The sequence below is a fragment of the Hemicordylus capensis genome, chromosome 4 (assembly GCF_027244095.1).
Source record: "Hemicordylus capensis ecotype Gifberg chromosome 4, rHemCap1.1.pri, whole genome shotgun sequence".
NCBI classification, from domain to species: domain Eukaryota; kingdom Metazoa; phylum Chordata; class Lepidosauria; order Squamata; family Cordylidae; genus Hemicordylus; species Hemicordylus capensis.
The window spans coordinates 48,852,185-48,867,297 of NC_069660.1; the positions used below are offsets into that span (position 1 = coordinate 48,852,185).

The 15,113-nt window shown below is 43.2% G+C and overlaps 1 protein-coding gene across 2 annotated transcripts in view; it reads right to left on the minus strand.

The window, feature by feature from the left end:
- The window catches only part of RBL1 (RB transcriptional corepressor like 1), a 50,424-nt gene that overhangs the window by 6,829 nt on the left and 28,482 nt on the right, over positions 1-15,113 (minus strand). For both annotated transcript variants that reach the window (XM_053245238.1, XM_053245240.1), the window contains exons 10-19: positions 14,178-14,290; positions 12,031-12,134; positions 10,189-10,326; positions 9,579-9,743; positions 9,014-9,149; positions 7,986-8,252; positions 7,523-7,740; positions 5,710-5,886; positions 4,134-4,205; positions 3,893-3,971 (exon numbers count right to left, since the gene is read on the minus strand). In XM_053245238.1, the coding sequence (XP_053101213.1) occupies positions 3,893-3,971; positions 4,134-4,205; positions 5,710-5,886; positions 7,523-7,740; positions 7,986-8,252; positions 9,014-9,149; positions 9,579-9,743; positions 10,189-10,326; positions 12,031-12,134; positions 14,178-14,290 (1,469 nt within the window). The remainder of the gene's footprint in view (positions 1-3,892; positions 3,972-4,133; positions 4,206-5,709; positions 5,887-7,522; positions 7,741-7,985; positions 8,253-9,013; positions 9,150-9,578; positions 9,744-10,188; positions 10,327-12,030; positions 12,135-14,177; positions 14,291-15,113) is intronic.

The window sequence follows — 15,113 nt, forward strand, 5'->3', positions numbered from 1 at the left end:
CAGACAATGTCTGTCTGGTGGGAAAGCAGGGCCCACTGCAGGGGTCTGGGGTGGAACCTGGCCTACGGAGCCAAGTCTACAGCTGCAGCCATCAGGCCCAGTAAAAGCACAAATCACAGCAGGTCCATTGATTGGCTCCAATACACTTCCTGAGCCAATCCCATCAGGACCCAAAAACAGTCCGAAGGAAGAAAAAGCCTGTCCTTGGACGTGTCAGTAACCACCCCCAGGTGAGCAATCTGCTGGGATGGTATAAAGTGGCTCTTCTCCTGATTGACCAAAAAACCCGTGCACCTCCAGGCAAGATAAGGTCTTTGTCAGAGCCTATTTGGTTTCCATGGAAGACATTTTCCTTGGATCAGAAGATTGTCCAGGTACTAGTAAAGGTGGATCCCCTGGAGGCAAAGGTAAGCCACCCGTGGTACCAAAACCTTAGTAAAGACTCCTGGCTCCGAGGTTAGGCCGAAAGGCAGAGTTCTGTATTGAAAGTGATGGTTTTGGTAGGTGAACCGGAGATGTCAGCTGTCCAGGTGGATAGATATATGTAGATACACTTCTTTCAGGACTATGGATGCCAGGTAATCCTGACTCTGAAGTGCCTCTGCTACTGATAGTAAGGTTTCCATCTAGAACTACTTCTTTTTAAAAAATGAATTGGTTTACAAACTTCAGATCCAAAAGTGCCCAAAGAAACCCATCTTTTCTGGGGACAATGAAGAGTATGGAGTATACTCTCTTCCCCCTTTGGTCAGTGAGTATTGTCTCTATGGTCTCTATTTGAAGTAGATGGTGAATGGCCTGGAATAGCCCAACATGTTTTAGATAACTGTGAGATTTCGGGGTGGATAACAATTTTCCCCCTGGATGATGGCCAAGTTCTATTCTGTAACCTTGTGAAACTATAGAGAACCCTTGGCCTGAAGTTGAAGAATCCCAGGCGTGCCAAAATATAACATAACTTCCAAAATAAAATATAGCCTCCCACCTTTAGTGGTTGATCATCAGGACTGATGCCTGGGCACCTTGGTTTGAGATGGAAAACTAGATCTGAGCTGGGGTTGAAATGCCTGTTGACCCTGATTGGGTAATCTACTCCAGTACTGTCTATTTCTCCTGGAAACCTCTCTGGGGCCAAAAGATGGCCTGAATGCCTTGTAGGGGAGAGCTTCCCTCTTGACTCAAAATATCCTTAAGTGTTTCATCCCCCAAAAGCTTGGAGCCCAAGTAAGGCACAGAAGTAAGGCTGGAATTCATCATCCATGTGCCAGTGTTTAAACCAGAGGTTCCTTCTGGCTATAATGTTGGAGCTTACAGCCCTGGCTGAAAAACAAACACTGTCGAGAAGCATCATCCATGAATTATGTTGCTCTCTATAGCCATAGGAGTTTCCTCCTCAGACACACAGGGTTTCATTCAGGGTGTGTGTGTGTGTGTGTGTGTGTGTGTGTGTGTGATAGAAGCCCTGGACACCAGAGAAGCCATGTAACTGCCCTGAGTGCCATGGACTCTGCCTTATGTGCCCAGCATATAGCAACCTCCACCCATTTATCAGTAGGTTCTTTAAGGGTGGAATCTACATCCTTCGGGACCACTGCTCCACTGAGAAGGGCTGCAATGGGGGGCATTGGTAAGGAAGACCCTAATAAAGTCCAAAACCTCATCAGAGAAGTTATACAACTTGTGCTGGGTGTTATCAATATGCTGATGACACCCAAGTGTATTTGTCATTAGTATCAGGAAATGGTGTTAGCTCCTTAAATGCCTGCACACAGGCAGCAATGGGCTGAATGAGGGATAATAAACTGAAGTTAAATCCAGGCAAGATGGAGGAGGTAACTGTTGGGGGTTGTAATCTGAAAGATGGATTAAAACTTCCTGTTCTGGGTGAGGTTACACTCCCCCAGAAAGAACAGGTTTGAAGGTTGGGAGTGTTCTTGGACCCAGCCCTGGTGCCTCAGGTTGAGGCTGTGGCCAGGAGTGCTTTTTACCAGCTGCGAGTGATTTGACAACTCCGTCCACTTCTTGAGGAGAATGACCCGAAAACAGTGGTACACCAGCAGGTAACCTCCAGGTTGGACTACTACAATGCACTCTATGCAGGGATGCCTTTGTACACAGTTTGGAAACTTCAGTTAGTTCAAAATGTGGCAGCCAGATTGGTCTCTGGGGTACTCAGGAGAGACCACATTATGCCTGTTCTTAAACAGTTTCACTGGCTGTTGATAGGTTTATGGGCAAAGTAGAAAGTGCTGGTTATTATCTTTAAAGCTCTTAATTGCTTAGGTCCAGGTTACCGGAGAGAGCACTTTTCTCTACAAAGTCCCCACCACACATTAAGATAATCAGGAGGGGTCCATCTTCAGGTGCCACCAGTTCATCTGATGGTGACCTTAGATAGGGCCTTCTCCATTGTTGCCCCTAGGTTGTGGAGAATGCTCCCCGTGGAGTATCTGAGTCAGTAGCATCTGAGTCCCCAAGTGGCGCATATATGTCATGAGATACACACACCCCTGGACAATTCAGAAGAATGGTGAAGAGAAGAAAGCCCTTTCTCATGGGTCTTTTTCTTAACAGACTTTTAACCCTTTTTTCTAGGTTCTGGTGATAAGGCTGAGGATGACGAAGAAGAGGAGCTGTTCACACACCTCCTGCATTTACAATAAGCCTTGTGTGCCTTAAGACTCTCCTACCAGTTGCCTTACCCATTCCTGCCAATTGAAAGGGTTGCTCAGCCCCTGGGCAGTAATGGGCCTGCAAGGGGATGAGGCATGGAACGGGGGAGATGGATTGTTGGGATCAGTCCCCAGCTCTGCTGGGGGAAGAGGTCTCACTGGCCCAGTGTCACGTGTAGGGTCCTCATGGATGTCGTCCTCACTTTCTTGGTGCTCCATATCATCTTCCTCGCCGCAAGTAAGTCCGAGAACAGCTGCCACCTGATCGTTCTGTGCTGGCCGGGCAGACTGATCAGGTTTAGGTGCCGGCCTCGCATCCTCTGAGGGAGGCTGCAGTGGCATGGTGGCTGCCAGCACAAGGAGACCATTGGTGAGTACTGCTCACCAGTGAAAGCACCAGTGAAAGAATTGGCAGTGGTGGGGATTGTGTCTCCTCCAGGTGCAGGCACTTGTACAGCTTGGAGCGCACGGAATCCTCCTCCGCAATCAGGCACTTCCTTTCCTTTGTAAAGCACTCTTTCTTGCACTATTGTTAGAGTCATGCCCGGAGCGTGGCTACCACTCTCTGGAGGCTCAGTGGTCAAGGAGTGGAGCAACTTGCGGAGCTCCCCCTAGAAGAGGAAGACACTGAGGCTTGTAGGCTTGAATTTGGGCAGGAAGATAACCCTTGCCCTTTTTGACCTAAATGCTAAGACTTTCATCCTTCCCTGATCCATAGCCATAGAATGAAAATGAGAAGGGGGGGGGAAGGGAGGAAGGATAAGACTAAAGGAGGATTTTTGCTGCTGTTGTTTAAATTTTAAACTGTAAGAAAAGCAGGAATCACCAAAGAGAGAAAATGGAGGACAATTTAGACAGATGAGGAACACAAAGGAGATGCTGTCAAGAGAGCAAAGTAGGCCCTATGAAGCCTAAAAGCAAATAGGTGCTATCTGGAGCAAAGGCGGGAAATGAATTGGCGGAAACCGGACACAGGGAGTCCCTTAAAGGTTCTCTTCATTTACATAATCCTGCCTTCTGGACCATGTGGGTGGCGATAGCCCACAATGGGTAACCTCCTACACCAGCAAGGAATGGTAAAAAAGCGTAATATGCTTAATTTGTGTGCAGGGCTGATGATCAAGGCACAGAAGCAAACAGGCAAATTAAAAAAACAGCAAATCTAGTCTTAGGCTGGCCAATTCAAAGTTTTAAAAATAATAGAATCAGTGTTCACTTACCTTCTTCTGAAGTCTCTTCTTGTTTTATATCTAATACTACCTCTGTGGGAGCACTTTTCAGTAAAACACTTCTGTAGACCTACAGCACATGGCAAAATTCAAGTTTCATAATTATTAATACTAAGTATTAATTTTAAAAATCCTCAAAAGTGCTTGTGGTGTTTAAATGATAAATCCATCTGTACAAAAATACTTATCAAAATGTTGACCAATAGTTATGTTTGTTTGAAAACATACTTACATGGCTATTTGCTTGTGGCTGATTTCTATAGCTTTTCATGATGTCCTGAAAAGTTCTTTCCTCTTTGGATACCTGCACAAAAAGTTGATTACACAGGAAATTGATTGCACAGGAAACACATTCCTAAACACATGCCTAGATCTAAAATACTTCCTGTCCAAAAGGATGAGGATCTTCCCTTACCCAGCTGGGCTCCTGTAGACACCACCACCTCCTGCATCTGCAACCCCTTGTGCTGCCCTGCAAGGCACTCCTTGTTTAGGTGCTCCTTAACACAGCATAAAGAGCTGCAGTGGGTGGAAGGGGTGTGTGTGGGAAAGTCCAGGTGCATATGCATAACATGTGAAGCTGTCTTCTACTTGGTGGTCCTTCTAGATCAGTACTGTCTACACTGGCTGGCAGTAGCTCTCTAAGGTTTCAGTCAGGGGTCTTTCCCAATCCTACTTCAAGGCCAAGGATTGAACCTGGGACCTTCTGTATGCAAATCATGCCAGAAGAGCTATTTAGATATCAGCAACATTCTACATAAAATTGGGAGGGGAGCGCAATACAAAACTGGTACATGCTGTGCATTCAGAATTCCTCTCCGTTGTATCCAAAACTACTGTTATAGAGGTTGAGCTGTGATTTGAGGAACCAGAGTGTTTCATAAAACACTGCATTATGGGAAGCAGTTCTGGAAGGCACCCACCACAAAAGCAGCTATTTTACGTCATAACTATATGAGTAGCTCATTTCACAAGTTGCACATTCCAGTTTCCTGCTTGCACCATTTATGAAGTTCACAGCAGCAAATATTACAGAGTCAGAACCTAACTGGGCAGAAATATTTAAACTAAACCTTTATCCTTGTTTTGTTCAGCTACTGCTTTAAAGCCTTCATCTGGACTCTGGAGAACTCAAGCAAGTTCTTCCACAGAACTCAAGCAAGTTCTTCCACTCTCTGATTCCATGAGAACAATAATAGAGAAGAAGCTGTTCTCTGCAGTTTATTCTGCTGAGATTTCTATTTGCTGCAGTCACTAGCTACGGCAGATTGCATTCCTCCTTTCCCAATTCATTTGAAAGTTTAAAGGACTTAAAATAAGAAAGAAAAATATGTGTTGTCCCATACATTGAGAAACACTTGAGATGAGCTGGATTTCACAAGACTCTGCACAGAGGAGCATATGCTATAAAAGAGATTCATAAAGAGAGGGTATGCTTTGGAAAGGTCTGGCTATGTACAGAGTCTTTGGGGAGCAGGACAGCTACAAAACAACACACTTATTAAGGCTTTGTAGAGCCAAACTACATATTACATCAAGCCCATATCTGGCCCTTGTGTGTCCAGCTTTTCCCTCCCTAAATAGCAATTACATGAGTGGGGAGCAATCTGGATGAGGGTGGTGGCATGGGAGAAGGAGGCGTTAACCCTTTGTTCCCTTGCATGGTTCTGATCTGGACCACTTCCCAAATCCTATTTAGGAGGAAAATATTTAGTGATCATGTTGAAAACACACACACACCCCTAGAGGCAGCAAGTTTATGAATTTTACATGAAAATAAGAGCAATTTTCTGAAGGATATGCCTTACCTTTGCCATAATGTAAAAGGCACAGAGAAGGTGCTGATCCAAGTGCCTATCTTTCATTAGATCTGTACAATGAACTAACGTGAATTCAAAACATGTCCATATCTTCCTGCGTAAATCACTGGAAACGTCCAATTTTAAGCATAGATCACGCAAACGCACACTTGCCAAATGGTATACCTAAGATGTAACATGACACATCCGTTAATACCAAGTCAAGCTTTTTAGAAGTTCATGAACTTGAGGGACAAAGCTTTTGGGAAGCTTTTCCCCAAAGCTTTTTGGAAGTTTAGGAACTTGAGGGTGGAAGAAATGGAAATGCACTCGAGCTAATTCCACTAATTAAAAAACCCTAAATGAAAATTAGAATATTTGCAAATAACTTAATCCTTAAATATTCACTTCAGTGCTTCTGCATGAGTAGAACCGTGGGCTAATAATCCATCAGTTTTATTGATAAATAAAATGTTATAACACTGGGCGACACCCAGACTAGTACTTCACCAGCTTCCTCCTGTCTCCGTCTATTTTCTTCAAATTCTCCCCTGCAGCCATCAGTGCTGCATCTCACATTGTTGCAAAGGGTCCTTCAATCCTTGGGAATAGCATTTTTGGATATTCTGGAGGCTACAGCAACTAGGAAGGAGCATAAAACATGGCTTCCGCTAGTGCAACAATGTGAGTACAACTCTGGATGCTAGCCATCGTGTTTAATATCTATCCATCCATCCATCCATCCATCCTAGGTGTGCCCAGGGAAAATGCATCCTGGCAGCCCAGCTGATTGGCTGGGCTACGGAGGCGCCTGATTGGCTGGTGTAGCGCACCTGGGAGAACTTGGCCAGCGGCGGGCCAGGCTGTGGGTGGCGATGGTGGCCACAGGCCCGGCCCGGCCGTGGAGGCGAGGCAGTGGGCCCGGGCGAGGCGGCGGCGGCAGGCCCGGCCGCAGCAGCGGGACTCAGCCCGGCAGCCTGGGCAAGAAGGTGGGGGTGCGGAAGAGGTCGCCAGCCTCAAAGAGGCCGGCCGCAGAGGCTAGCAAGCAGCGGCAACGGGCCTGGCAGGTCCAGCCGCAAAGGTGGCAATCGGCCAGGCCGCGGAGGCGCTGGGCCCGGCCATGGCTCACGGCCAGGCGGCAGCGGAACCAGCCGCTGAGGCCAGACGCCTGCAGGAGGCTGGGGTGGGAGGGAACCGGTTGGCGGGACTTCCGTGTTCACTGCCTGGGAGGAGGAGCGGCGGCCACTGCCGCCGCCCGGTAAATACTATAAAATAAAATGCAGGGGGAGGGCAAGAATGAGGAGGGAGGGGAGGGGGCGAGAGAGAGTGGCCGGGGGGAGGGGAGGGGGCGAGAGAGAGTGGCGGGAGGGAGGGGAAGAGGGGCAGGAGTGTGGGGCAGAAGGGAGGGAGGGGGATACAGCCGGCCCCAAAGAGCACAGATGCTCTGTGTAGGTTGGCTAGTATGTTATATAATTTTAATGGATGTTTGAAACAGTGACTTGAATCCAAAGGTTTGCTTGTGTAATTGGAAGCACTTCTGTTTGCACATTAGGAGAGAGGGAAGTTTGCCGATTCCGCTTGACTGCTCCAGTGGCTTCAACTGGGACGGACACACACACACACGAGGAAAAAGTGCTTCCATTTACACATGTTCATCTTTAGACCCAAGCCAGTACATTGTGACTCTGATTAGATCTATTTTGTACCCTGAAACCTGAGTATAGTACAGACTCATATTGTGTTATGATTTATTTCTGGGGGGGGCGGGTCTTGGGAGAAGGGATGTGTTTAACACAAACCATCTCTTAAGAACACACTCTACCTTTCTGAAAAATAGTGCCAGGGATCCAGTTTTCTTTGGCCTGCTTCCTGCTGGCTGATACATCTCTTGTGCTTGAGTCATATGAGGCTGACTTGGGGACACATTGATCAAAGCTTGAGCAGTGAGGGGGACTTGTCCGTGACTCTCCACTTTAGATTCTTGAGATACGTTGATTGAAATGGGTATCAAAGTGATCCCTCCAGTATCATTTGCAATTCCTAAAACATATCCAAAAATCTATTTACAGTACATTTGCATAGATTAACTGCAAACACAGTAATTCTAAAAAAGATAAATTAAAGGACAGAAAACCCTTTAAGGGCCTTGATAACTGAATACTCCAAATTACATCTTCCAAAACAGTTAACATTAGGTACTCAGCAACTTTCGTATACCTTGGGTCTATGGCACTTCTACAAGAATAAGAATCAGTATTAAGAATTTTATTATAAATCCCACTTACCATGCAATGGAATTGTCATTTTCTGCCCTGTTGCCCCTGTTACTGTAGCAGCTGCCACAGTGAGAACTGCCTGTTTAGGTGAAATTGATACATTTTCATCAAAGCAGCTTGACATTGGAGCAATTTTCAACTTCCTTCCTTCACTCAGGTTTTTCTCTGTGGATATTTCTGCTGGGCTTTCATCTCCAAAAAGCCTTCTCTTGGCACTACCTGCCATCGGAGAACTATAGCGATCATGAACAGAGATCGGAGACAATGGTTGAATGTCTATAATGAAAGGGAGAACTTATCACTACAAAATTGCATTGGAACACAGCAATAGCTTTAAATCGTAGGAATAAGTTTTGAAACCCAGAATAGTCATACACTGATATGGTTTCAGTCCTGTAATTCCAAACACCGTTTTCCTTTATGGTAATCAATCTGAAGTTCCTACTGATACATAAACTATCTTCCAGTCTACACCACTCAATCTTTCACTTAACAACTGCTGACGCAACAGACATCTGTAGAGTGGATAGAGAGAACACTAACACCAAGCTGCTATCCTTTAACACTGTTTGAAAGTTATTTTCTTAGGAAAATTATTTAGAAGTAAACGCAACTGAATCATTGACACTGCTACCAAGAGTGTTCTCAACACCAAGCAGAGAAAATAGCTCTCAGTGAACCATCTACTTAAATGTCTGTCTTCTTGAGGTGAGAAGCACTTTCCAGTTTTTTCTCCTTGGCCCACATCTCTTCCCAGTTCCTTTGGAAGCATTCTATAGCATATACACAGGGGCTAAAAGTGCTACAAAGGCATGTACAGCAGCAGTAAAACTCAACTATCAGAACACCTTTGCATGAAAAAAAGGGTTTTCAGAAAGAAAGTGATTGAAGTGCTTTCCTTTAGCTTGTGACTAAAATCCAGGAGACTGGTTCTAATATAGCACCATCACTAAGGAAGCACATTTAATATCAGTATTTTCAGACATTGAATACACTAATTTAATAAAAGGATACAGCAGAGAAGACACTTAACATACCTCGTCTAAGACTCCCCCCAAGATCTGTTCGAACCTCTTTCACTCGAGGATGCACTATAGGCGATACAGGCATCATGGGCAGATGTCCTAGTCCTCTTCCCCCATTCCCCATTTCAAAATTACATGGGAACATTACCTGAGGAATAAAAGGTGACAATTTCAAGTGGTAAGAGTTCTGCTGCCAGAACAGTATCTTCTTTATATATATTTCTCTAAGACATACATGTGGCTAATCCCATGTGTAGCAGCTCTCGTGAGAGTTCAGAGAGCTGCTGGATAGCCATGGGTGGGAGAGAAGAAAATTGTGGCGCTGGCTGGGGGACAGCGACAGGTGGGCGGAAGGAGGTGGTGGCAGGGAAGGGCGAGAAGCAGCAGCCAGGCTGGCTGGCATAGAGGAGAAGCGGCAGCCAGGTAGTCTGGCCACTGAAAGAGAACGAGCTGGGGGTGGGGGAGAACGAAATGGGGCTGAAGTGGGGAGACAGGGAGACGATTCAGAGTTATAAATAATTCCTGTATAAGAACAATTCCCATGTTTTTAACTTTAATTATTTGCTGGCCAACATACTTCTTCACAGGTGGGAATCTTGTTTTCTGCTGCTTGAAGGGCATCCCACAGTGCAGAATCTTTTGTCCAGGCTAGGCTTTCAAGAATCTGTTCCTCAATGCTGTTGAGATGTTTTACCATATCTCTGGAGAGTCCTTCTTCTGATCGAATCAATACTTCAATCACCTTGGAATTAAACAAGCCATTCTGGTTATGGACACACACACACAGAGCAAGTTCACACTGTTGCCAACTTAACATATATATATTCCCTTCCTCAGTCTAAGGATTACTCTCCACAGTTAAACACTTTTTTCTTCAGTTAAATCCTCATTCTGGTTTCTGTGCCTTCCTATACTCTTTCAGAATTTTTCCCTTCAATCGCATTTCTACTGGTGTAGTCTTCAGTGCCCACAATTAATATTGTTTAGATGTACACCTAAGATGTTTTAAGTGTACACTTAAATATATAAAGCATGAATTCAGCAAACATATGTATTATCCAGGTATGTATCTGCCAGGTGCTGGGATTGGCCACTGGTCCCTACTGAGTGTTCAAGCAGTGGCAAATGTGAGTTGCATAATATGTGAAATGGCACTTTAATGGAGGTGATGCTTTGCTTGTGCTTACCTTATAAAAATAGAATGGCCTGAGGTTAAGAACCTCAATTATCCAAGGGAACGTTCGAGGTGAACTATACGCAAACAGCACAATCTCCAAACAACATGCCAGCAGGGAACGATGGAAAATATCTTGCTCTAAGAGAGCCTAGTAGACAGAGAAAATGATTACCAGCTTAAGAAATATAAGAGTTCTTAAGTAAGTGTACTCTTCAAACTCTTCTAATGATACTTGAAATACTCAAGCAGTTTATCAGAACTCGAGGCCACCTTATGCAGAAGGTGCTCCAGCTTTGCAGATCTCAGTGACATTGGTTTGGATTAAGGCTTGTTCTGGTTTCTGTAAAATTCTCTTTTTTAGAGAAGCTCTTTCAATTAATCTTTTTTTTAAAAGTCGCACAGTTATTTTAACAGGCAAGCATTCATCTCAAGTTTTGTTTTAAGCAACAGCCATCTCTATGATTAACTTTTGTAATATTAGCAGTAGCAGATTCTGTAGATGATGCAATGTGTGTTCTTTTAGTACACAACATAAAGATAGATTTTTTTACAATTAGTTCAATGTCTTAAAATGTTGTTCTAGAAAGGTTAAATTAATACTTCTATAAACTGAAGCTACTAATAAATAGAACAACAGTTGTGCTCAGAGCACTTCTATACTAAAAAGCTAACACAAGAGAGATCAATTATGTTGCCACTAGCAATAATAATAAAAATATAAGGCTGCAGCATCCTTTCCTTTTGCCTAGGTAAACTAGGACTAATCACCACTGGAAGATACTCTAACATGTCAACAGCACTCAAGTGAGCAAATTAGAAGAAAAATAGTACAGGAGTTTATTGAAGCACCTTATATGAAGTTGCTATATTGACTCATATATTATTATTTTTCTACATAAACCACTCTAGCACTGTAAAGCAGTATATAAAGTTGTTCTGTTAAGAACAAATCTGCCTACTTTCCTTTCACTATCTTAATCTTAATGGATCATTACCATCCTCACATTAGCCCACTTGTGCCTCAAATGTTTACGTGTTCCCCGTCTTGAATTGGGGAGGATGATATCATTACAAACTATGCCCTTGAGCCATCCCTATATGTCACTAGAACTGTATCAAATTTGGTTCAAATCAGTTAGGCAGTCCACAAGTTAGCCAACCTGTGCCTCAATTGTTTACGCATACACCATCTTGAGCTGCGGTGGATGACATCACAAAAGACATTGAGGTGTCCCTATGAGTCAACTGTACCAAACTTGGTTCAAATTGGTTAGATGGTCCACAAGTTAGCCCACTTGCGCCTCAAACATTCATGTATCCGCCATCTTGAATCGGAGTGGATGGGATCATGACAAACTAAGCCACCGAGGCGTCCCCATGTGTCCCTACAACTGTACCCAATTTGGTCCATATTGGTCTAGGCATTGCAAAGTTGATAGAGGGGGATACACGGACACGGACACGCACACACAAATACAGTCGGGTGATCTCATAAGCTTACTTTCCATAAGGAAAGTAGGCTAAACATAATAAATAATAATATTATAGCCCAATATTGTTCAGAGAAGCTCACCAGGGTCTCAGGAAGGGGTCTTTTCCAGCCCCTATCGGAGATTTTTAACTGGAGATTCTGGGAATTGAAATTCGGACCTCCTGCAAGCAAAGTATGTGCTCTACAATTGAGCTTTAGCCTCTCTTGCATTAAAAGGAATGTGCAAATATTCTCATAAGTCCAATTCTGTCTTCAGAATGACAAAGTAGTTATGAGTGAATAGTTTGGAAATTCTGATGCCTGAATTTGGTTTATTAAGAGAAACTTTTTATTTCACCCCACCCACCATTGCCAACTTACAGACATGTCTTTCCCATGCAGCCTTCGCATTTCCTGTACCATTATGGTTTCCAAGATTTTATAATACAGAATTTCTGCCAATTTTAATCGGTTAACAGCAAAATCTGCAATTTAAAACAAACACAGATGATGATGGTGTTTAAGTTTTACATACTTGATCTATAATATCTTTTCCAAAACAAGGTGTAAAGTATGAGACTTTATACTGAGGAATAAAGCATCAAAGGGTGATGACCTTATGTGTACAATGCTATGCACACATGCCCGAGAATAAACTCCACTGAATATAGTGGGACTTCTGAGTAAATAAGCATAGCATGCTGAAAATGAAACAAAGATAGTTCATGAAACTTAGAAATTCCAGCATTTGGGCAAATAGATAAATATTATTTATGGTATTTTCCCTAGGCAACAAAATAAAAGTTATATAAAGTGTTCCTTACATATGCCTTTACCCTAGGGACTAAAAATGTTGCTTCTGATCCAATTGTAAAGCAGCTCAGGTTTCTTATGAAGGCTCAGTGCAATGCAAGACAGACAGCACTAAATCATATTAATAAAGGAATACATATCAGACAAGTGAGAATAATCCACTCATCCACAACTTCCATCTTCTTCAAGAGTCGTGAGCACTAATCTTGGTACTAATACAGTGATGGATACAGGAGTGCAAGTTGAAATTTGAAAGTATCGACTCAATGTGCAGCAGCTGTGAAAAAGGCCAATTCCACGCTAGGCATCATTAGGAAGGGGACTGAAAATAAAATGGCTAATATTATAATGCCCTTATACAAAACTATGGTGCAGCCACACCTGGAGTACTGCGTACAATTCTGGTCACATCTTAAAAAGGACATTGTAGAACTGGAAAAGGGGCAGAAGAGGGCAACCAAGATGATCAGGGGCCACTTTTCTTATGAGGCAAGGCTACAACACCTGGGGCGATTTAGTTTAGAAAAATGACAACTGCAGGGAGACACGATAGAGGTCTATAAAATCATGCATGGTGTGGGAAAAGTGGATAGAAAGAAATTCTTCCCCCTCTCACACAACACTAGAACCAGGGGTCATCCCATGAAACTGATTGCCAGGAAATTTAAGACCAACAAATGAAAGTACTTTTTTACACAACGCATAATCAACTTGTGGAATTCTCTGCCACAAGATGTGGTGTCAGCCAATAACCTGGATGGCTTTAAGAGGGGTTTGGATAACTTCATGGAGGAGAGGTCTATCATTGGCTACTAGTTGGAGGGCTAAAGGCCACCTCCAGCCTCAAAGGCAGGATGCCTCTAGGTACCAGTTGCAGGGGAGTAACAGCAGGAGAAAGGGCATGCCCTCAACTTTTATTGAGAAGTGAACCAGCATGGTGTAGTGGTTAGAGTGCTGGACTAGGACCGGAGAGACCCGAGTTCAAATCCCCATTCAGCCATGATACTAGCTGGGTGACTCTGGGCCAGTCACTTCTCTCTCAGCCTAGCCTACTTCACAGGGTTGTTGTGAAAGAGAAACTCAAGTATGTAGTACACTGCTCTGGGCTCCTTGGAGGAAGAGCGGGATATAAATGTAAATAAGGAAATAAAATAAATAAACTCCTGCCTGTAGGCTTCCAGAGGCATCTACTGGGCCACTATGTGAAACAGGATGCTGTACCAGATGGGCCTTGGGCCTGATCCAGCAGGGCTGTTCTTATGTTCTTAAGTTGACAGCCCCACTTTTCCATGGGCCCTTTTCATTTTCCCTTCTCCAGTAACCCCAAGGCAAGAATTTAGCTAGAAAGAAGAAAGTTGCCTTCAACTCACTATCTGCTATTTAGCTGTACTTTTCTGTCCCTTGATTTACATATAGAGAAAATTACCATTCATTCCTAATGCTGCCTGTTACTTCAGAAGAATCAGGCATCACTACTAGTAACACTACAAAAATTCCCTCCAACTAATTCAAGGTAGTCTATCTGTTTTGCACATACAAAAAGAGTGCCATTGCTAATACAAAAAGAGTGCCATTGCTAAAGTCATGAGTTTTTATCTATACAATAATTGATTACCCTATTTAAGGAATAGGTCACCTTTGTTAACCAGATACTTTCAAAAGCTTTGATTTTTGAAATATATAATCACACACACACCCCGCCCTGTAATTCCTACCTATGTGAGATCCTGGCTGATCATCAGTTGACTGTGTGTAGTTCTGACAGAAAGCTTCACCTATTTCCTTCACTCTGTTCATGATGTTTTCCATAGGGTTTCGTACACAAGACCTATTTGCAGAACCCAAAGAAAAAGTACTTATGCTTGCATAAATATATGAAGCTTCTTATACATATCTTTTGACAAGATAATTTCTATTTGCGATGCTTTTAGCAATTAATGCCTTTTGTTTATTGCATTTTAAGTATAAAACATTCTGAAAAGCTTAGGATCTGGGCAAAAAAAGTTTCCAGTTTGATTTTTTAATTATTATTATTTTTGGCTACCTTACCCCAGGCCATTTTCTACAATTCTGTATTTCAACATGCATTCTAAATTGTGTGACATAACATTTTGTAGTGTTGTAATAAATTTTCCAATTGGCATAGCTATCCCAATAACCTTAGCATAACAAAACTTAAATAAATACAAATATATGTGCATGTCCTAAGTGCAATGAACAAGCCACAACAACAAAAGAGCTCCATTGTGCTGACACACCACACCCCTTTCCTTGTGCCACTGAACTAAGCCCTGGCTAACTGCAAGCATGTCTGTGACCCGGGAGTCACCTAGGCCAGCTCCTATGCAATTAACTGTTGTTGTCACCATTCAGCATTAATCATGGTGACTAATTGGTAGATCATGAGTTTTACAGTACAGCAGGATCTAGGCCACATTGCAACATATTTCAAGTATGAACCTGCAAGTTTATGTTCAGCTGATGTGCAGACATTTCTTTTTGTCAGCAACAAGCTCTGATTGATTCCCAATGTCACAAAAAAGGATAGCATTTATTATTTTTAATTGTGTCTTCACCTAGAAACAAAGTTAGGCTCAAAACTGTGCAGATGAGTTCTCAGAAATGTTTAGCAGCCATTCAGGAATGTGGAT